The sequence below is a fragment of the Schistocerca americana genome, chromosome 1 (assembly GCF_021461395.2).
Source record: "Schistocerca americana isolate TAMUIC-IGC-003095 chromosome 1, iqSchAmer2.1, whole genome shotgun sequence".
Lineage (NCBI taxonomy): Eukaryota > Metazoa > Arthropoda > Insecta > Orthoptera > Acrididae > Schistocerca > Schistocerca americana.
The window spans coordinates 1,116,594,179-1,116,618,819 of NC_060119.1; the positions used below are offsets into that span (position 1 = coordinate 1,116,594,179).

The 24,641-nt window shown below is 39.7% G+C and overlaps 1 protein-coding gene and 1 non-coding gene across 5 annotated transcripts in view; one reads left to right on the top strand and one right to left on the bottom strand.

The window, feature by feature from the left end:
* Positions 1–24,641, top strand: part of LOC124618836 (PH and SEC7 domain-containing protein) — an 814,418-nt gene that overhangs the window by 622,993 nt on the left and 166,784 nt on the right. For all 4 annotated transcript variants that reach the window (XR_006980055.1, XM_047145380.1, XM_047145381.1 and 1 more), the window contains exons 7-8: positions 15,973–16,217; positions 19,794–19,987. Coding sequence is in view for 3 of the 4 variants with exons in the window: in XM_047145380.1 (XP_047001336.1) it covers positions 15,973–16,217; positions 19,794–19,987 (439 nt within the window). In the remaining variant the exon portion in view is untranslated. The remainder of the gene's footprint in view (positions 1–15,972; positions 16,218–19,793; positions 19,988–24,641) is intronic.
* Positions 4,953–5,027, bottom strand: Trnas-uga. Its single transcript has one exon. It is a non-coding gene; the product is annotated as a tRNA-Ser (tRNA).

Consider the following 24,641-nt stretch of genomic DNA (forward strand, 5'->3'; position numbering starts at 1 on the left):
GTACAACAACAGTTGCCAAAGTTGACATTTCGTCAGAAACAAAACCGAGGAATTTCGCAGAATGAGAAGGAAGTGGCCGATGAAATATTAGCGTTTCTGCAATTTGAGTAAGTGGAATTTGTGGTGTCATGTACGGTCGACTGTGCGAACAATGTACATTAGGAGTACAGTGATGATGATAAGTAATTAACAAGTTAATGTGATATTGAAACAGGTGTAGAGCCATGAAGGTCATCATCCTCGTTGGACAGGGTGCCTGCCACAAATCCTGTCTCCAGTGAAATGTAGTAGAGGACAATTGTTGTACAAGTATCAGGTATTAAACATAATTACGTACATGGAAGATCATCTGCAGCTTAGTAAAACCCAATCATGAACAGATTTTGAATAAGTTTGCAGCAATATGACTGTGTACTGCATAAGAAAAACTATAGGTATTCAAGGGAGGAGAAGACTCACTTGTTACAGAAACTGGTGTTCACATGTTTCAAGGATGCTCGATATAGTTTGCAGGATGTGCATGGTAGTGACCTATTACATTATGCACATCAAATTGCGCGCGACGTACATTACAGTGATTTCAATGGAAGCAATGGATGGTTGGCAGAACTTCAAATAGTGCTACAGAATTGGAACACATAAGATGTCAAAGTGCTACAAAGTTGGAACTCATAAGATAACGAAATTTCAAACAAAGATTCAACTTGACAATGCACAGTAAACTGTGGAATCAGCCTGAAAATTTGTAGCTGAGATGAACCAACTTACCCCATCGGTCAGTAAGGTATTTAGTGTCAACTCCAACCAGTTGGAATATGAATGGAATGCTTGAAATTAGAGGTACCAGGAGAGTTGTTTCTAGATGAACCAACATTGGTGCCTTAACGCATTTGTATACAATTATGGTGGCTGTTAATCTTGACAGTAAATTGACTGGAAAGATATTTATTGTGCTGAGAGAAGTTGGAGGTGCTGTATGTGATCTTGCAAAGGCAGTAGGGAATACTTACATTACAGCAAGCAAGAGTGGGGAAAATGGTCATAAAAGAACTACAACTATGGTATGAACACTGCTTTTGGCCAATAGCTGGTCATAATAACTTGCTTTTGCTTGATTTTTGGCCTGCATACAAAAATCAAACTTCTTCCGAGCAAACTATCCATCCTGAAAAGTACGTGGTATTGCAGTTCATACCACCTGAAACCACAAGACAAATTCAGCCTGCGGATGGTTTTTTTTGTGTGCTTATAAAACTTATTATAACATCATCTGCAGCTATGCCTTAAAGGAGTGTCAGTTTCATGATAAGCCCCATAACAGACAGTTTTGCATGTGGTTGCATGCCATCACACTCCATCAGTTCTCGTCGCCTATTACTCCAATATGATTTTGTTTGCATTCTCTAAGAGTGGATACACAGCTGAATACCTTGTGTGATTTATAACTTGTACTAGGGAATTCGCCTTCAGTCATGATGGTGCGAACATTGGTGATCACTGTGTTGACCCATTTTTCATTAGATGTTCATGGTGCAAGTTAATGGTTTGTTTTGAACATTTTGTGACTATCATTGATGTCTGTTTGTGAAGTGTAATACATACATCACATAGAAGGTTGATCTCTGCACCTGTGGACACCCATTTTCCATCAACCTCGTGATGCATACAGTGAGTGGTTAGCAGCTAATATTTTTCCTATCATAATTGTAAACACAACACTTTCAAATGAGCCTAAGAAGTTTTTGAGTCACTCGCATGTGAGGGGGACCTATTATAGCCTCAGGTCATTGTTAACAGTCTGCAGTGGGGAATCGTGTCAAATGCTTTCCGGAAATCTAGGAATATGGAATCTCTGTCTACCCTTCATCCATGGTTTACAGGGTATCATATGAGAAATATGCAAGCTGAGTTTTGTATGAGTGTTGCTATCTAAATCCATGCTGATTTGTAGACAAAAGCTTTGTGTCTCTGTGAAATTTATTGTATTCAATCTTGGGCTGTAGTTTCCCAGGTCTGTGCTCTTTCCTTCTTATATACAGGAGTCACCTGCACTGTTCTCCATCTGCTTGGGACATGGCAGTGGGAAAGAGAGGGTGAGAGATTCGTGCTAAATACAAGTTAACTAATGGGCCAACGCTGTAGAGTGCTCTCTTCAAAACCAAATTCGGAGTATCGCTGGACCTGGCGACTTATTTATCTTCACCCTGTAGGTACCAAGTAGTGGGAAATTGAAACCTTGGTGCAGTGTTAAACATCTGCTCAGATAGGGCACTTAGTTGCCTAATATTACTGAAACTTATTGTGTGGTCCTTTTTTTTGCAAAATATTCTATACCTGGATCAGAATAACAAAGTGATGGCTGCTATTTGTTTAAAGAAAGTTACCATAGCAACACAGAATCAGGAAATGAACTCTGTCAGCCCTTCTGTTCAGTGTTGTTGTATTACTCTGCTACTTCAAGCACTAGTTACCTCAGTCAGTTGCAGATTACGTGATTTGTATTGTTTTCCTTTGGCATGTGGACATTTTATGCCAACATATGTCTAAAACTAGTTGTGATAATGTGCAGGAAATTAAGTAGTGTATTATGGTCCAGCTAATGAGGATAATGTACAAACTTCCCCTCACCAATTTGATTCATATTGACAGGGTGTGTAGAGCACATGACCTTGACATACATATAAACAGAAAGACACAACTCTCAACTATTTTTGAAAAGACAATGTGAAAATTTTAGGCATGGTTATACAATTTGTCCATGAACCATGGACCTTGCCGTTGGTGGGGAGGCTTGCGTGCCTCAACGATACAGATAGCTGTACCATAGGTGCAACCACAACGGAGGGGTATCTGTTGAGAGGCCAGACAAACGTGTGGTTCCTGAAGAGGGGCAGCAGCCTTTTCAGTAGTCGCAGGGGCAACAGTCTGGATGATTGACTGATCTGGCCTTGTAACACTAACCAAAACGGCCTTGCTGTTGTGTTACTGCGAACGGCTGAAAGCAAGGGAAAACTACAGCCGTAATTTTTCCCGAGGGCATGCAGCTTTACTGTATGGTTAAATGATGATGGCATCCTCTTGGGTAAAATATTCCGGAGGTAAAAGAGTCCCCCATTCGGATCTCCGGGCATGGACTACTCAGGAGGACGTCGTTATCAGGAGAAACAAAACTGGCATTCTACGGATCGGAGCGTGGAATGTCAGATCCCTTAATCGGGCAGGTAGGTTAGAAAATTTAAAAAGGGAAATGGATAGGTTAAAGTTAGATATAGTGGGAATTAGTGAAGTTCGGTGGCAGGAGGAACAAGACTTCTGGTCAGGTGAATACGGGGTTATAAATACAAAATCAAATAGTGGTAATGCAGGAGTAGGTTTAATAATGAATAAAAAAAATAGGAGTGCGGGTAAGCTACTACAAACAGCATAGTGAACATATTATAGTGGCCAAGATAGACACGAAGCCCATGCCTAATACAGTAGTATAAGTTTATATGTCGACTAGCTCTGCAGTTGACAAAGAAATTGAAGAAATGTATGATGAGATAAAAGAAATTATTCAGGTAGTGAAGGGAGACGAAAATTTAATAGTCATGGGTGACTGGAATTCGACAGTAGGAAAAGGGAGAGAAGGAAACATAGTAGGTGAATATGGATTGGGGCTAAGCAATGAAAGAGGAAGCCGTCTGGTAGAATTTTGCACAGGGCATTACTTAATCATAGCTAACACTTGGTTCAAGAATCATGAAAGAAGGTTGTATACATGGAAGAATCCTGGAGATACTAAAAGGTATCAGATAGGTTATATAATGGTAAGACAGAGATTTAGGAACCAGGTTTTAAATTGTAGAACATTTCCAGGGGCAGATGTGGACTCTGACCACAATCTATTGGTTATGAACTGTAGATTAAAACTGAAGAAATTGCAAGAAGGTGGGAATTTAAGGAGATGGGACCTGGATAAACTGACTATACCAGAGGTTGTACAGAGTTTCAGGGACAGTATAAGGGAACAATCGACAGGAATGGGGGAGAGAAATACAGTAGAAGACGAATGGGTAGCTCTGAGGGATGAAGTAGTGAAGGCAGCAGAGGATCAAGTCGGTAAAAAGACGAGGGCTATTAGAAATCCTTGGGTAACAGAAGAAATATTGAATTTAATTGATGAAAGGAGAAAATATAAAAATGCAGTAAATGAAGCAGGCAAAAAGGAATACAAACGTCTCAAAAATGAGATTGACAGGAAGTGCAAAATGGCTAAGCAGGCACTAGGGGTAAGATAGATACAGCCTACAGGAAAATTAAAGAGACCTTTGGAGAAAAGAGAGCCACTTGTATGAATATCAAGAGCTCAAATGGAAACCCAGTTCTAAGCAAAGAAGGGAAGCAGAAAGGTGGATGGAGTATATAGAGGGTCTATACAAGGGCGATGTACTTGAGGACAATATTATGGAAATGGAAGAGGATGTAGATGAAGATGAAATGGGAGATAAGATACTGCGTGAAGAGTTTGACAGAGCACTGAAAGACCTGAGTCGAAACAAGGCCCCCGGAGTAGACAACATCCCATTAGAACTACTGACGGCCTTGGGGGAGCCAGTCCTGACAAAACTCTACCATCTGGTGAGCAAGATGTATGAGACAGCCGAAATACCCTCAGACTTCAAGAAGAATATAGTAATTCCAATCCCAAAGAAAGCAAGTGTAGACAGATGTGAAAATTACCGAACTATCAGTTTAATAAGTCACAGCTGCAAAATACTAATGCGAATTATTTACAGATGAATGGAAAACTGGTAGAAGCCGACCTCGGGGAAGATCAGTTTGGATTCCGTAGAAATGTTGGAACACGTGAGGCAATACTGACCTTACGACTTATGAAATGATAATTAAATGGATACCCTAGTTGCAAACAGGCGTTGATGCACTCCATTGGGGACATGTTGAAAAATGTGTGTCCCGACCGGGACTCGAACCCGGGATCTCCTGCTTTCATGGCAGACGCTCTATCCATCTGAGCCACCGCGGGCACGGAGGATAGTGCGTTTGCAGGGACTTATCCCTTGCACGCTTCCTGTGAGATCCACATTCCCAACATGTCCACACGACTACATTCGTAGTGCGCCTAATAGATGTTTGCCCATCATACTCATTACTCGTGGCAGATTAATCTACCAAGTCCCGTACGAGTTCGGGCATAGCGTGTGCGTTCGCACAAGAAGGTCAATGGCCGGGAAGCCATATTTTAATTATATATGACGGTAGTATCTGTTCCCGAAAGAACAGTTACCGTGGATGACCATGCAGCTTTGCTAGAAACAGCTGTTTGCAGCTAGGGTGTCCATTTAATATTTAATTTCATTTCTAGCAATGGTCATCCACGGTAACTGTTCTTTCGGGAACAGATACTACCGTCATATATACTTACGACTTATCTTAGAAGGAAGATTAAGGAAAGGCAAACCTACGTTTCTAGCATTTGTAGACTTAGAGAAAGCTTTTGAAAATGTTGACTGGAATACTCTTTTTCAAATTCTGAAGGTGGCAGGGGTAAAATATAGGGAGCGAAAGGCTATTTACAGTTTGTATAGAAACCAAATGGCAGTTATAAGAGTCGAGAGGCATGAAAGGGAAGCAGTGGTTGGGAAGGAAGTGAGACAGGGTTGGAGCCTCTCCCCGATGTTATTCAATCTGTATATTGAGCAAGCAGTAAGGGAAACAAAAGAAAAATTCAGAGTAGGTATTAAAATCCATGGAGAAGAAATAAAAACTTTGAGGTTCGCCGATGACATTGTAATTCTGTCAGAGACAGCAAAGGACCTGGAAGAGCAGTTGAACGGAATGGACAGTGTCTTGAAAGGACGTTATAAGATGAACATCAACAAAAGCAAAACGAGGATAATGGAATGTAGTCGAACGGAATGGACAGTGTCGTGAAAGGGGAATATAAGATGAACATCAACAAAAGCAAAACGAAGATAATGGAATGTAGTCGAATTAAGTCGGGTGATGCTGAGGGAATTAGATTAGGAAATGAGACACTTAAAGTAGTAAAGGAGTTTTGCTATTTGGGGAGCAAAATAACTGATGATGGTCGAAGTAGAGAGAATATAAAATGTAGACTGGCAATGGCAAGGAAAGCGTTTCTGAAGAAGAGAAATTTGTTAACATCGAGTATAGATTTAAGTGTCAGGAAGTCGTTTCTGAAAGTATTTGTATGGAGTGTAGCCATGTATGGAAGTGAAACATGGACGATAAATAGTTTGGATAAGAAGAGAATAGAAGCTTTTGAAATGTGGTGCTACAGAAGAATGTTGAAGATTACGTAGGTAGATCACGTAACTAATGAGGAGGTATTGAATAGGATTGGGGAGAAGAGAAGTTTGTGGCACAACTTGACTAGAAGAAGGGATCGGTTGGCAGGACATGTCCTGAGGCATCAAGGATCACAAATTTAGCATTGGAGGGCAGTGTGGAGGGTAAAAATCGTAGAGGGAGACCAAGAGATGAATACACTAAGCAGATTCAGAAGGATGTGGGTTGCAGTAGGTACTGGGAGATGAAGGCTCTTGCACAGGATAGATTAGTATGGAGAGCTGCATCAAACCATTCTTAGGACTGAAGACCACAACAACATCATTATTGCTGGTATTCAGGGAGTCTGGAGCTGAAAGAAGAGGGGCTCAGCTTCATAAATGTGAGTTGTCTGAATCAAATCTCACTGCCGGTATTTTTTTTTTCATTCCTATATAATTGGACAACAGGTTTATTATGACTGTGCAGATAATCAGTACCTAATGAATCATTAATTATTTTCATAATATTGAACCTGCAAAATCAAAGTTTTCTGTAAAATTTTAAAAGTAGTTTCCCATTATAACCATATTTCTGCAGGTAAGTTCCAACTCACTATGAGCCCATTTTTCCAGTGTCTGTGCAGGTACGTTTTGACCCACAATGAGCCCATTTTCCTGGTATAGGGCCAGGCACACTACGGCTCATCTAATGAATCCATTTTCCTGGTATTCCTGTACATAGTTGTGAGCTACCAGAAACAGCCGCGTATGCCCCCATAATGTTTGGCTGATGGAGGGAGAAAAGGAACAGCATTCACAAATCTGGAAAATACTTCATTCATATCTAAGCGCCGAGATCGGTACTAGCCAGTGCTCCAAGATATCTGATTTTATGAGTAAATGTAGTGGTGAAGCTGGTACTTCAGCAGCAAGAGAAAGTGAACCTGATTCTGAAGCCAAATTTCTTTACAATGAAGTTTCAAAAAATGTGATTAAAAACAGCAATCGTATATAGTACAGCTCTTTCTCCAAAACAATGTCATCACTTTGAATCTTTCTACGGTAACAACACAAGAACACTTGGATACTGAGGAAGAAATATTTCACCACATTTAATAAATGCTAGTGGAGAATCCAATCATGTTACGAGATGAATCAATTGCCCACCAATAAATCAGTGGAGGAGGTCTGCCTGATGAAACCAAACAACTCGCTTCATCTTCGTCAGACAATTATGAGCCTGAAGAGAAGTAAGGAAAAGAGTTACTGAATATGTTCTGCTGGATTACAGGGTTAGGGTCGTCAATCTAATGAGAGAGCATCCAGGAACGAGTTTGGCCCTCATCACAGAAGGAGTGTGTCATACCTCCAAAGCATAAAAATTTGAAAACATGAAAGGAATGAATCAAACAAGTTGGAATAAAGCACTGTGACTGTTTCATAGAAGCTCAAGAATATAAATCAGCAAGTGCCGACAAGAAAATTGCAGCAGTGGGCTTTTGTTACTGCTGCCCAGTTTCCTGCTTTGCATTTTCAAACTTCTGACTAATTGGCCATGATGTTCTTCAAATGAAGACATTGAATTCCTCAAAGAAAAATCACCAACATGTCTCAGTGAGTGAAAGTGCCTCACTGCAAAAGATTCTTGATGCAGCAGCATATTTCCAAATCAAGAATTGAGGCTGCATACCAAAATATGAGAAGAATGTTGTTTTAACACTGATCAAACAGGTATCACATAGAAAAGAACCCATTCACTCATGTCAATTGAATTACAGTTTCTACAGACTATACAATACTAATTTCTGAACCATATTTGTTCTAGGGTGCCAATATCAGTCAATGTATGACTGAACTCTCACCAAACAAGAAATGAAGGTGGTTCTCATGCAGCAAAAGGATATGCTTAATGTGACACATTTGTACAGTGCATAGTATAGTGTCACCTTATCTGGAAAATTACTACCAATGGTCTCTGTTTGCTTGCAACAGATCCCTGGCTCATTTGGACCAACGGTAAAAAATCAGTTGATGAGTAAGCATGTGAATACATAAATGTTACGAAAACATCTTCGAAGTCCAACAAACTCACAACAGCATTGTACAAGAATTTTCTAACCAACATCTTGAAGCCATATGTGGAAGAAGAACAATTTCTTTAGCACCTTGATTCATTTTGAGGGAAAATGCAAAATGTACTCAGCTGGTGCAGTCTTGTGACATTTATTTTTACAGGCAGGTAAATCTGTTATTAGAATTATGTGGGAATCAAAGGAAGAAAAGGAAACAGGAGGAAAAAAAAAGAAAAAGGTATGTACCGGCAACATCATTTGATCCAGAGAAACTAATCACTTACGCGGCTGCAGACTCTTTAGATGTTAGTTACCACATAAAGTATATAAGCACTCCTAAAAGTTTCAAACTTGACTTTCTGAAAAATGATTGAGAGTTGCATCTTCCCATTTACGTATGTTGAAGTCCTAGTCGCTACCTACACATCCCAGCCAATGTGAATCAAATTGGTGAGGGGCAGTTTGTATAGTCCCCTTGTAAGCAAGCACGATACTGTGTGTTGGAAGGGGGCATTTGAACCTATTCAGAAGTGAAGTTCACAACTGTTCCTGCCGCAACCTTAGTATGCATGCTGGACAGAATGAACTGCCAACACCACCCTGTTCATGCTCAACTGTTACTCACTTTTTAACTTGATCTAGTTATAGTGGGAATATTGTTTGTATGTTATTTGTTGGATTTGTCCGCTTATTTTTATCGCTATGTCTTTCAGTATGTCTATAGCAGCCCGATGTGCGGAGCTCAGAGATCCATAAACAGGAAACAGCAGACACACTAGCAGCTCACGCGACTGCTGTTAATAATAGAATATCAATAATCAGTCATGGGAGTGTGTGTTTGGGTTTTGTGTGTGGATGTGTGTACTTTTGCTAGAAAAAGACCAACAGCTTTGAAAGCTAGTGTGAATGCTGTTCGCTGTTATGTACCTCTGTGCTCCATCCATCAGTCTGCTGTAGGTTAGTGCTTGACTTTCCCTTATTTTATGTAATGCTCCATCCAGGGATTTCCATTATTATTGTACTCTGTCAGTATGTCTGTTTTTCTCATAATTTCACTGGCTGCGTTGAGGCCATGTGGAGAAAAAAAAAAAACAGCCCTACCCTGTGCCTCCTTCTGTCTTCAGTTATAGTCATGCAAGCCGGTATGTAAGTTGCAGAACACTCTTCTGTCCATCAAATCTGTATCTTCCTTTTACCCCTTCAAATCAGTGAACCCTGCAACATTCCATTTATAAACTTGGTTGTTGTACAATGTACAGTACTTATATACACTACTGGCCATTAAAATTGCTACACCAAGAAGAAATGCAGATGATAAACGGATATTCATTGGACAAATGTATTATACTAGAACTGACATGTGATTACATTTTCACGCAATTTGGGTACATAGATCCTGAGAAATCAGTACCCAGAACAACGACCTCTGGCTGTAATAACGGCCTTGATACGGCTGGGCATTGAGTCAAACAGAGCTTGGATGGTGTGTACAGGTACAGCTGCCCATGCAGGTTCAACACGATACCACAGTTCATCAAGAGTAGTGACTGGCGTACTGTGACAAGCCAGTTGCTCAGCCACCATTGATCAGACGTTTTCAATGGTGAGAGATCTGGAGCATGTGCTGGCCAGGGCAGCAGTCGAACATTTTCTGTATCCAGAAAGGCCCATACAGGACCTGCAACATGCATTCATGCATTATCCTGCTGAAATGTAGAGTTTCGCAGGGATTGAATGAAGGGTAGAGCCAGGGTCGTAACACATCTGAGATGTAACGTTCACTGTTCAAAGTGCCATCAATTCGAACAAGAGGTGACTGAGACGTGTAACCAGTGGCACCCCATACAATCACGTCGGGTGATATGCCAATATGCCAATGACGAATGCACGCTTCCAAGGTGCGTTCACCGTGATGTCCCCAAACACGGATGCGACCATCATGATACTGTAAACAGAACCTGGATTCATCCGAAAAAATGACGTTTTGCCATTCGTGCACTCAGGTTCGTCGTTGAGTACACCATCGCAGGTGCTCCTGTCTGTGATGCAGCGTCAAGGGTAAGCGCAGCCATGGTGTCTGAGCTGATAGTCCATGCTGCTGCAAACCTCATCGAACTGTTCGTGCAGATGGTTGTTGTCTTGCAAACGTCCCCATCTGTTGACTCGGGGATCGAGACGTGGCTGCATGATCCGTTACAGCCATGCAGATAAGATGCCTGTCATCTTGACTGCTAGTGAAACAAGGCTGTTGGGATCCAGCACGGCGTTCCGTATTACCCTCCTGAACCCACCGATTCCATATTCTCCTAACAGTCGTTGGATCTCGACCAACGCGAGCAGCAATGTCGCGATACGATAAACCGCAATTGTGATAGGCTACAATCTGACCTTTATCAAAGTCGGAAACGTGATGGTACGCATTTCTCCTCCTTACATGAGGCATCACAACAACGCTTCACCAGGCAGTGCCGGTCAGCTGCAGTTTGTGTATGAGAAATCGGTTGGTAACTTTCCTTATGTCAGCACGTTGTAGGTGTCGCCACCGGCGCCAACCTTGTGTGAATGCTCTGAAAATCTAATCATTTGCGTATCACAGCATCTTCTTCCTGTCGGTTAAATTTCGCGTCTGGAGCATGTCATCTTCGTGGTGTAGCTATTTTAATGGCCAGTAGTGTACTTGGTTGTTAGAGTAGAGACGGAACCTGGTTTCCATGTTTATGGATGTTTTGTTGTGCCTTTTGTTGACTAATTTGCTACAATCATGATATTTTGTATGAGGAACACTCTATTTTTTAGGAAATGTTAGTATCGGCAGACTTGAGTCCGTAACCATTTACACACTGTTTAATATCATATTGCCGCAAATATAAGACCACTTTTCCTCAAAACTTGGTCATAAAAAATTAGGTTGCAGCTTATTGGTGTGGACCTAGAAATATTGATGTATTTTTGCCTTATAGAAACTTAAACTGTTGTGCTTGTTTCTTAGTCCAAAATGGAATAACAATATTGCTAATGTCTGTATATTAATAATTGTATATGAAATAATATCATCTTCAGTTGTTTATATTTAACTTAGGTAGCATGACTATTATCATGCTCACAGTTCCATTATCTTATCTGCTAGAATAGGCACAGTTTTTCTATCACAGTGATGAGTGGTAACGATGGGATGGGAAGGAGGGGGGATCATTAGAAAACTACAGAATTTGGCATATTGGCGTGGCTATTACGCATATTTTAAACTCAGTTACTCATTATGTGAAGAGTATATGTAACAGAGAAGCTGGAAAAAGGTGCAGTTTGGTTGAATCTAATGTGCGGCATTGAATCTTACTGGACAATAAGCTGCAAATTGCTGCTTCATGAAGGAAATCCTATAGAGGACCAAAACATGGGAAGGTTCCCAAACTTGAAAGAAGTGTTCTTTCCTTTGTACAAGATAAAAGGAAAAATGGGATACTGACCTCAATGCAAATAATCCAGTCACAGGTCTTTGGAATTGAGACAACCCCAAATGTATCGCAGAATTCTGTGGGAGTATTGATTGGTGCTTCAGGTGCATGTGCAGAAGTGGCACACCTGTGTGATGAAGTTCTTCCCTAGCACAGAGACTGTCAGAAGATATTACTTAGAGTCTTGTCAACTTTAAGAGTCTAATGGTGCAACTAGAGCAGTGTCACTTATATCACTTAGACCCTCCACACCAGATTCGCAACACTGATGAGACAACTGTATTTTTTCAGGTGGCAAGCAATATGCCAGTGAAACTTCCTGGTAGATTAAAACTGTGTGCCTGACCGAGACTCGAACTCTGGACCTTTGCCTTTCGCGGGCAAGTGCTCTACCATCTGAGCTACCGAAGCACGACTCACGACCGGTCCTCACAGCTTTACTTCTGCCAGTATCTCGTCTCCTACCTTCCAAACTTGTCTCCACAGTATCCTTTCTTTCAGGAGTGCTAGTTCTGCAAGGTTCGCAGGAGAGCTTCTGTAAAGTTTGGAAGGCAGGAGACGAGATACTGGCAGGAGTAAAGCTGTGAGGACCGGTTGTGAGTCGTGCTTCAGTAGCTCAGATGGTAGAGCACTTGCCTGCGAAAGGCAAAGGTCCCGAGTTCAAGTCTCGGTCGGGCACATAGTTTTAATCTGCCAGGAAGTTTCATAGCAGTGCACACTCCGCTGCAAAGTGAAAATCTCATTCTGGAATGTGCCAGTGGACTATAAAGGGCTATAAAGTTCCTCATTTGGAAATGGAAAAACAAAGATTTACTTTTATATTAGAACTTGCTGCAGAAGGAGGAAAAATGTACTTTCGCTGTTCTGAAGTGTAATACAGTGCACACAGAAAATTCCTCTAATGGATGAGTGATTTGTTGCCAAGGAAAAGGCAGGATTACAAAGGATTAGTGATAGACCATTTAAAATCGCAGACCTGGTGCTGCGCTCAGTTACAGAGTTACGATAGTTCTGGATATCGTCACAGGTCACCTCACAGTCGAAGTAGAGAATAAAGTTGCAGCATTGAAGGTAGACATAGTTGTTATGCCACACTTGAAACCTGCAGATTATTGATGTCATTGTAAATAAACCCTGTAAAGATTTTCTCCAAAAGCACTATTAGACTGAAATCGTGGTCTCACTCATATGGAAAGATTATGTGTGAGGAATTCTCTCTTATGAGGCACCCATGTTCAACCTGAAAATCTTCAATTGATGTGGAGCATGTGAAGTATGCCATGTGCTTTTGGAGGAGAATCGCAAAAATTCTGACAGTGTTGAAATAAATACTGGTAGTGAAGTTAAGAGCTTACTTCAGTACGGACTGTGGTTAGGAGGCTGGGATTTCTGTGTAATTTATGTATATTACGTCATAAAAAGTGTGATTAAGTGTGATCATATTGTTAACGGTTTTTGTGAGTGGGTAATGTAACATAAATTTCTCTCCACTGGGTTTATCTCTTCTCCCCTGTCCTCCTCCCCTCAAAATTAATGGGGTGGCTTATATTTCGACCAAGACAGCCAGTCATTTGTGGAGACTGCATGTTTTGTTTGCTCTAGTTTTCCAGAACATTCTCTACTACAAATTTTTTTTTTTCCTGGTAGCAATATCAATATTTTCACAGTCGTGTGAAAATGGAATAACTGAAGGAAACTGGAAGTAGAATTGAACCAAGTTGTTCTGTAAATTCAGCAGCACAGGAGTTCTGTAATCTTAAATATTGCAAGAAACTGCAGCTACTGTGTTGCCAATGGAAAATCCAGAATCAAATTAAAACAATGCTGAAAGGCTAGATTACTACTCACCGCATAGAGGTATCGAGCCACAGACAGGCACAATGAGATAGAACACTAGAAATATTTGAATCGTTGGACAAAATCCTGTCTCTGAAGTAGAACTCTTACACATACAACAACTCACACACGCATTGATACTGTCTCCGAGTGATAAAGTTGAATTGCTTGCAGCTGGGCTTTAATGCCTGGTGATGGTAACCACATATGTGTGAATGTGTGAGAGTGCTACTTCTGAGGAAGGATTTTATCAGACAGCGTTAATATTTTGTGAGTCTTTTTTGTTGTGGCTGCTTGTGACTTATCTCCTGTTATGTGGAGAATAGCGGTCGATAGTGTAAAAGAGAAATATTTGTTGCAGCAGATAGAAAAATGATGGCTAAATGTGTTTAGGCCAAGTGTGTTTAGTGGATGTTATTAGCAAAACATTGCAACTAATCCAGTAAACTATGTTTATTTCCTGCCAGTTATAATGAGTTGCAGATCATATAAAATTTCCATTCTCCAATTGTAAAAATATGTGATATGCAGGTCTTTATAAGTGATTTACATAAGTTCTTGGAATAACTTTCCAGACTGCTGTCTTCTCTGTTCATGTAATGTTTTCCTCTTGTATGAGTGGAAAGCTTGTAATCTTTATTATATAAAAATACTGTGATTTAATCCTCTATCATTCTCATGTTTTTGGTGTGCATTTAATTCTATTGGAGAAATGAAAGGCAATGTGATGAATCACAGGCATTGCCACGAATTTGCTGCAGGCATACTGTGTTTATATCACCTTTTCTCATATCACCATGTGCGAACATGCGTTAACGTGCACATGTGTAAGAGTGTGTGTGTGTGTGTGTGTATGTGTGTGTGTGTTAGATTAATTATTTCATTTTCAGAAATTTTTGATATTACCAAAGATTATCTTTTAACATACTTAACATTCTCCTCCTGAGAGTGTTTTATATTACAAATAAATGTTTTTTGTGTCCTGAAGTAGTGTGGACCTGATGCAATTGAAATCTGAAAGTAGAAATGATCAATTGTAGTTCGAATATTACCAGTAACCTGAGCAAATTGGACACATTGACACAACTTACAGAAAGGCATAAAATCTTTAAAAAAGTGTCTTCACCTGCAGAAAGAGAATACATAGTATATAGACTTAAAATAGACTTACAAAAAAGCGTAAACTCTTTAAATAGTTGGCACTGCCTAGACCACAATTCTTCCTGCTGTTGTAATTCCTTCATTTTCAACTGGAGAAAAAGAATACGTAGTATATAGAAAGTAAATAGTTTAAGTCTGATATTCCTAATCCTAATCAGATATTTGTACAGTAGTAGTTTTTATCTCTGTGTAATTTTTTGGTTAGTCTGATTTCTTATTGCTGTGCTGAGTTAAAATTGTAAGGTATAATATTAGTTTAAACTGAGTTTACATACTTGTATGAGTATCTGTACTTCCATCCAGAATGGTGTTTCTTTGTCAAAAGTATGTTTGCACAGTTTGATTTGCTCTCGGGGTTTTGCAGAAACAGTAAAAGCATTATGTGACTTGGGCGAGATGCAATGGAAAATAGGAGGGAGAGGGTTGGATGCGAATATACAGAAACGGGCCCTTGCGTTTACTTTATTAATATAACTGTTGATTGTGTCCTAATATTAATCAGTAATGTCACAATATAAATCTGAGGGAAAACTGTAATATCTTCAGTGACATTATCTGCACCTCATTGCAGGTATGAAACACAGAGGGCTCTGCAGAAATCATTGTTACTGTTATAATTCAAGATATGCCGAGCTTTCTCATTGTGACAATAATGTGACACGTTTCTGGATATCAGTCTGAATTAAGTGTTTCAGTTTTGCACAATATTTCAGCATATCATGTAACTGCCTTCCGCAGATATGTGAATGTCCCATAATAAAGTAGTCTCTTGCTCTTTTGATTACAAGGGATACAGGGTGATGTCTTCCTGTTTATTGGTTGCCTTTCATTACTTCTGTATTTCTGAAGGACAAATATGCTTGTTTCGTCACAAATGCTTCCATAGTTTTACTATTTTAGGGACGTAGAGCAGGGAACACAAAATACCTTCAGTGCACTTTTGCTATGTTGTAATCATACTGGATCTTTTATTTTTAATTTTCTGTTTTGTTTTACTGCCTAATAATTGTGTATTGGTTCATATTTGCTGCATAAGATACTTACTTCCACATAGAGATTTTACTGTTTGGATAGTTTTTACTGGTAAGGTTAGTTACGATTTGTAATGTAAGTAATTTCTTCTCAAGAAAAAAGTAAAATGTTAACTACTTACAGGAGCTCAGAGAATCGGAAGATGAACTTACAACTCTGAGTGAAGATGCCACAGCATTAACAGCTGTTACAAACAAGGCTGTATCACCACCACTGTCATCGGAAGATGAAAGTGATATTGAAAGCCTCCATAGCTTTCACTACAGCCCAAAGGCAGTCGATATACCGTCTGCAATTCGTCTCGCTAAGAGGTTATACATGTTGGATGGATTCAAAAAATCGGATGTATCTAGACACCTCAGCAAAAAGTGAGTTATGCTTTAGTTTTAATATCCCACTGCTTTAAATTTTATATCTTGAATGAAAGAAAATGAATATGTTACAAAAACAACTTCTGTATTACAGAAGGAACTAGAAAAATTCTTTAACAGATGCACATTTATCTTCATTGTACGCTAAATTATTAGCTTAATTTGCAGTTCATTTTTCCAAGTGTAATTATACTAATTACAGTTACACTGTGCACTTATCATCACAGTATTTCACAGGTTGCTGTGTGTGTGTGTGTGTGGGGGGGGGGGGGGGGGCATTGTAGAATAAAGAATGTGTTATAAATGGAGTTCAGAAGATCAGCTCATACGTAGCAGGATTTTGTTGTGAATATAAAGGGAGAAAATATTTTCTCAATTGTACAGTAGTATTTTCTGGTAAATTTACATTATCGTTTGAGCCAGCTGTGACAGGACTGTTTCACACGGCATGAAAGATATATCCGACAGGTGAAATTCCCTTAGACTTAAAAAAAAGTGATATAATAATACCCATTCCATAGAAGGCAGCCGCTAATGGCTGTGAATATTGTCGAAGCATCAGTTTAATAAGTCACGGGTGCAAAATACTGACACGAATTATTTACAGAAAAAGCGAACAACTGGTAGAAACAGACATCAAGAAAGTATGAATTTTGGAGAAATGTACACACACATGAAGCTATGCTGACCCTATAACTTATCTTAGAAGAAAAGAGCAAAAAAGGCCATCATAGAATTTGTAGATTTTAAGAGACAATCTTTTAACAGTGGTGACTGGAATGGTCTCTTCGAAATTCTGAAGGTAGCTTGGGTAAGATGCAGTGAGCTAAAGATTATTTACAACTATACAGAAATGAGACTGTAGTTATAAGAATCGAAGGACATGGAAGGGAAGCAGTAGTTGAGAAGGGAGTGGGACAGCCTTGTAGCCTCTCCTTGGTGTTATTTAGTCTTTACATTGAACAAGCAAAGGAAACCAAGGAGAATATTGGAGAGAGATTAAAGCTCAAAGAGAAGAAATGAGAAGTTTGTGGTTTACCAGTGACATTGCAATCCTGTGAGAAATGGAAAAGGACTTGAAGAGCGGTTCAGTGCAATGGATAGTGTCTTGAAAAAAAGCTATGCAGTGAATATCAACAAAAGTAAAACTAGGGTAATGGAACACAGTCAAATTAAATCAGGTGAGGCTCATAAAATCAGATTATGAAATGAGACGGCAAAATTACTAATTGAGATTTTGCTATACGGACAGTAAAATAACTGAAGATGGGGTGAAATAGAGAGGCTATAAAATGCAGACTGGCAATTGCAAGAAAAGCATTTTTGAAAAAGAGAAGCTCGTTAACATCAGATATAAATTTAAGTTTATGAAATCCTTACTGTAGGTAGTTATTTGGAGTGTAGCCTTGTACAGAAGTTAAACATGTACAGTAAGTACAAGGGAATGCTGAAAGTAATGCCTCTGAATATTTTATGTGAAAACTCTTAATGGTATTTAAATAAAATAAATTTTACTAACATTCTACATCTTTATTCTTTACGTCTAGATGTTTATTCCTTAATACAGAAAGGTCTGGTTGAAAATTATGAATTGTTTAGGAATAAAGAAAACAGCTCACTGAAAGGCAGAAGCTGTGCATCATCGATAGGCACACAAACAAAAGGTGTTTAGATTGGCTAGTTTTCAGAATGTACTTCCTTTTTCTAGCTGAAGGAAACACACACACACACACACACACACACACACACACACACACGCACGCCTATCTCCCTGCATTGTGCTCAATTGACTGAGCACAGTGTAGGGAGACAGGGGTGTGTGTGTGTGTGTGTGTGTGTGTGTGTGTGTGTGTGTGTGTGAGCACCTTTTTTCTACAGCTAGAAAAAGGAAGTGTGTTATGAAAGCTAGCTAAGCTTTGTATCTTTTGTTTGTTTATTTCTTAACATTGTCACCAGGGTTACGAACACATTTCTCCCAACAAGAGACCAGTTTTTTTTATGTTGTCACTGTAGAATGTTTGACTTTGTTGATGGACCCACAACCTCACCTCTGCTTGCACCGCTTCATCGCTATCAAAGTGAAGTCCTCGAAGGTATTCATGAAACAGATGAAAATCAGATGGAGCCAAGGCACTACTGTATGGAGAATGATCGATGACAGTGAACCCAAGGTGTCGGATTGTTGAGATGTCGCAGTGGTTGTGTGTTGTGTAGCATTGTCACATTGAAGGAGAGGATGCTCCAAGTGCAGGCGAACTGTTTGTATTTGAAACTCTAATATATCATGTTGTTTCTCACGTATCAACATAGTTACGTTCCACATTGCCATGTTACACACTGCATTTCACAGCTCTCTAGTGGCAGAGAACTGCGGATATGTGGACATGAAGAATAAAAATGTTAATAATATCCATTCTGTTTAGAAAATCTTAAGAGTCTTCACATGAAATATATGGAGGCATCACTTTTCAGCACTCTCTCGTAGTGCGTACTAGAAGACGAGAGAAGCTTTTGAAATGGAGTTCCACAGAAAACTGTTAAATGTTAGATGTGTATATTTAATAAATTATGAGTTAGTACTGAACTGAATTGTGGAAAAATAAAATTCATGGCACAAAGTGACTGAAAGAAGATATTGATTGATAGGATACATCCTGAGGCATCAAGATATCATGAATTTGATAATGAAAGGAAGCTGGGGAGAGGGGATAAAATTTGTTGAGGGAAACCAAGGAGTTACTTCGCACGTTATAGGATACTGTGGAGAGCTGGATCAAACCAATCTTCGGACTGGAAAAGAAGAAAAAGAGAGCAAGTGTTTGAAGAAATGAAGGGAAGATGACTATATAGAAATTAGAAATGAGGAAGTGAAAGATAGTTGTAAATAAGAAATCGAAAAGCAAAGACAGTATCACAAGCAAATGGTAAAGGGTTCAGAAAAATAAATTCTTGTTGTGATTATCTCTTTATTGAGTCTGATTTTGTATCATTGTACAGAATGAAATCAATAATGTTTTGCTATTGGACAGTATTAGCGAGAGTCCATTTTCCTGCAACAACATACATAAATGTCTTGCAAGAAATGTTGTGGTACTGGTAGACATTTCACTATACCTGTCTAAAAAAACAGATATTTATAATATTAAATATGACAGCAAAAACATCCAGAACAACAAGAATAGTTAAAAGTATCCTGTACAAAGTAAACAGTTCTGGAGAAGAATTGATAAATTTTGTTCACCAGATGAGGCTGGCCTTAAAAGCAGCAGGGTTTAGAACCTTCTGTATTCACCCATATTAATTTTCTTCGGTTTCAGACAAGTCAACTTGGATAAAACAACTAGGGTACTGGACATGAAGTTTATATAACTGGTCATATTTTACTTGTGACTGTACTAATTTGCTTATTTCATGTGGAATTTCCGTTACAGGAGCGGTATGGCTGCTTGTTTTTTTATTTTGGATCACATAATATTTGGTGAATATGAACATGTTTGTACATTTGTATCTTACTTTCAGATTTATTGTTATTATTTTGTTTAGATTTTCTGAACATATGTAAATCTTTTTCAGCAATGACTTCAGTCGTGTTGTTGCTGAGGAGTACCTGAAATATTTCAATTTTGAGGGTGACACACTGGATATAGCCCTTCGCAAGTTCCTAAAGCAGTTCAGTTTGACAGGAGAGACGCAGGAGCGGGAAAGAGTCCTTGTTCATTTTTCAAAACGCTACCTTGACTGCAACCCAGGCACATTTAATTCGCAAGGTAACATAATTTTATGGACCTTAAAGACGTGGTGGTTTAGTTTTAGTTGTTTGAGTCTCTCTCTCTCTCTCTCTCTCTCTCTCTCTCTCTCTCTCTCTCTCTCTCTGCATGCTTTTGCTTGCTCTTTTTGCCCATATCTGGGCACACACATATTCCTTTGCCACTTTAATGCAGCAGTAATTTTTAGAAACTGAGAATACATGCTTTTTTTCATTTGTATTTCATTAAGTCTGAAACTTCAAGTAAAAAGTTTGATAATAGCGTTAGAGAATGCATAGAATCGGAAAATACTTTATTCTGTCAAATGTCCTCTGATTGTGGTGTTTTGAAATGTCTATAGCCAAGCACTGAGGATTTTCATACCAGAAAGAAAATCTAACAGAACTTGTCGTAAACTCGAGACATTTTAAGCTTATAACTAAGAATTCTTAACATTGAAATTGTTGTGACTTGGCAAGACAGCCAAGTCACTATGCGAGGAAGCCGAAATGCACGCGTTTACGCTCATGCAGACTGGCGTGAGGTCTGGAACATTACAAGGAATTAGAGTAGCCAAAAATAGTACATAGCTTCTGGAATACTTAACGTTAATTCATAATTGTAGAACATCGCTCTTGATGATACAGAAGTATAATAGCAATAATAACAAAGGATAATGGCGCCTTGCTAGGTCGTAGCAAATGACTTAGCTGAAGGCTATGCTAACTATCGTCTCGGCTAATGAGAGCTTATTTGTCCGTCATCCATCTCTGGCAAAGTCGGCTGTACAACTGGGGCAAGTGCTAGGATCTGTCTCTAGACCTGCCATGTGGCGGCGCTCGGTCTGCAATCACTGACAGTGGCGACACGCGGGTCCGACGTATACTAACGGACCGCGGCCGATTTAAAAGCTACCACCTAGCAAGTGTGGTGTCTGGCGGTGACACCACAGAAATAATGGCCATTTTATTTGTTTCATTTCTGTTCATAGTAACATATCTCTGTGAAAAGTGAAATGACAAATTCCACTGATTGTTTTAAAAACAGCTCACCAATTGTAAATACTGTTTACAAAACATGAAGTCTGTGATGTACATGGGGGATTGACGTGAAGAAGAAACTACATTATGATACCATATGTTAAGAAGTTGAAATGTTTCCCCATATGTTCTACCTCATTTTGTTGACATTGATTCGTTGAAATTCAATTTAACCTGCCAATGGTATATTACCTGTTGATAATGCCACAAAGTTCCCTCAGTAATACACAAATCAAAAATAATGAAGATGTACTTTTAAATGTACATAAACAACTAACAGCTAGTTTTCTTTCTTTGGGCCTTTGTCCCACTTCAACGCGGGGTCGGCTGTGTTATTACGGATTTGGCAGTGTTAGTTGCAGAGGGTGGCCAGTGCCCTCCTGCCGCCAGAAACAACTAACAGATAGATGACATGTATAAATAAATTAATATTATGAACAAAACAAACTCTGGAATATGTCATTTAAAAATTCTGCATTCCCACTTGTAGGCTTCCAAGCAAAAGCCACCATGTCAACCATTTTGTGAGGTGTAACAATATGGAAAGGATAGATTGCTACTCACCATATAGAGGAGGTGTTGAATCACAGACAAGTACAATGAAAATGACTCCTGAAATATTAAAGCATTCAGATAAAGTCCTTCTTTTGCAATAAAAAAAACCACACACACTTTCACATAAGCGCAACTCTTACATACATGGTCACTGTCTCAGGGTCCTAGAGCCCTACTGCAACTGTGTATGACCAAGCAGAAATCAAGGATGGGAAGTGGTGGGAGGGAGGTGGCATGAACAGGGAGGGGAAGGATAACAGGGTATGGATAGAAGAAGATGCTAGTGCTGCCTGACATAGTGTAGTAACTTGGTGGGGACAGGATAAGGCTGTTAGATACATCGTTGGGAAGCAGTGGTTGAGGGGGGGGGGGGGGGGGGTAGCAGAGGAGAGACATAGAGAAGGGGAGAGGACTTGAAGGTGCATTGGTGGGATAGACATGAGTAGTATTGGAGTAGGAGCAGGGAAAGAGATAGGTAGGTCGGAGACAGGGACTGGTGAAGCTTTAGGCAAATGGAGGATATGTTGCTGGAACAGGTCTAAACTTCGCAGTTCAGAAAAACTGGGATTAGAATGAAGAATCATGAGAGCAGCAGCTGTGTGAAGCAGTCATTAAGATGAAGCAGTCATTAAGATGAAGCAGATCTTGTTGAATGGTATGTTCAGAAACAGAATGGTCCAACCTTCTCTTGGCTGTAGTTTGACGGTGCCCATACTTTTGGACAGACAGACAGCCTGCAAGTTGTCATGTCCACATTGAAAGCGGGGCAGTGTTTGCAGCATAGTTGATGCATCATGTTGTTGCTTTCACAGGTGGCCCTGCCTTTGATGGGATAGGAGATAAATGTGATAGGGCTGGAGTAGGTGGCAGTGGCGGGGGGGGGGGGGGGGGGGTTATGGGAAAGGTGTGTGTATTGCAGGGGTATGAGACATGAGGCAAGGATTGAGAAGTAGGGGTGGAGTAGGGATGGACAAGGATATTGCATAAGTTCAGTGGGCAGCAGGAAACGACTGTGGGAGGGGTGGAGAGCATTTCAGGGCAGGATGACAGGTAGTTGGAACCCAGGCTCCAGACGTGGGTGGTGCTGAGTCATGAAAGGAGTGTTCTTTTATCGCTGGATAATGTGGGAGGTGGTAGCTGACTGGAGAGACAAGGCACTGGAGATCTGTTTCTGTACAAGGCTAGGAGGGTAATTTCGATCTGTGGAGGCCTCCTTGAGACCCTTGGCGTGATTTGGAGAGGGACTGTTCATCACTACAAAAGTGATGACCGAGGGTGGATCGGCTGTATGGAAGGGACTTCTTGGTATGGAATGGGTGGCAGCTGTCAGAGTGCAGCTATTGCTGGTGCACATTGTATATGCCCTGGCACAACTGGAAAATCGGTGAATAACCCGGGAATTTTTTCATCCGGGGGAAAACCTGGAAAAACATGAAATTTTTAAGAATTCCGGGAATGTTTCATTGTTTTAGTCTACAGTTAAATGTCTGTGGTTTTGACTGGTAAGAACTGACACTCTAAGAAAGAATATTACTGTATCCCACTATTGCAGAACCACACTTCAGCAATAAAACATAAACGAGAGGGGGAAAAATAAACACTTAAGTTTCAAAGAAAATTTATCATTTACAACAATAAAACACAGTGCTCACACAAGGTCTGCTAACAGTGAAATATGTCAAAGACTTTAGGATGAAGACTGTGCAACGATTCGTAACAACAAACTGCTGACATCACAATTGTTTACATTAGGTTTGTTTGAGCAGTTGTCAGCAGCCCATTTGCAGTTGTATGAGCAGTACCTTCTCCTGCTTCTGGCTACCTGAAGTGTTGCTGTTAGCTATCAGCAGTAGCAACAAGAAGCCAGATGCCACCAGCAAAAAATTTTCCGGCGCGCCTTAGCTGCCTGATTCGCACATACGCAGAGCAGTCTAGAGTTGTAGTGGGGAGGGCGATAGTCTCCATGTGACCCACGTTTACATTTAATGGGTTTGTTGTTTCCTTTTCGTGTACAAGTCCCATGTCAAATGATAACAAAACAGATTGCTGTGGCCAGGAATTAAAATACACTCACATAATTATGGAAGGCTAGAATATGTTATTAGTTTGTTTTTTTATTCCCACAGTTGTGACAATCAATTACTAATCGCCTTTCATAACAATGAAGTTATATTTGTCGGTTTGTTAAAGAACTTTGACGTTTATTAATGTTTTCCAGTGAGGCTGTCAATTTATTTGAAATGAAATGTTTCATTCCATACTGTCGCTAGTTTCAACTGTTTGCTAGTTTTCGAGTGCACGTTTTCATATTCTGACACAGTTGGCATTGTGAACATATTTAGATTATAATTTATTTAACAAAGTGAGACCTAAAGAAAGTTTTTGTTCGTTTTGCTTCGCACTGTGATCTAACATTGTGGTTTTGCGGGACCAACTTGATAGTGTCCTGCACTGATAGCTTATCATCTGCAAACCAAATGATGCAAATGTAAATTACATTGGTGATTTAACACATCCCTTGATTTTTAAAATCATGATTTTTGGCTTGTCAAAATGTTTTGCGTACATATTTGTACATACGTTTTGTTGTGACTGATCCTTCCCCCCCCCCCCCCCCTTCCAAGTACACTGCACACACACACACACACACTCACACACACACACTCACACACACACATTAATGTGTTTTCATTTGACAAAATTCGAATTTGGTGCTAAACTCTCGTGGGAACTAATGAACACCGACAGGGTTAGAAAACACAACGCAATGCTTATCACATCTTGTGAAGTAAAAAGGCTTTTATAAAGAAATAAATTACAATACGCTGTGAATATCTGCTGTCATCAGCTGGTGAGATTGTGTGACGTAGGGTATGATTGGCTTACGAAACCACATCGCAGTCTCAATTTAAGTGGTTTGGAAACCAACATGCATGCTGTGTTTGGTGGAGTTTAAATTTATACTTTCGTAATATGAAAATGTGCAGCGTACATTAAAGATCTTTCAAAATTTTTTTTTTCCACTAAAGTGCCATTAAACTCCATGCTGGTGAATAAAACCTTAACCATTCAAAGGGTAA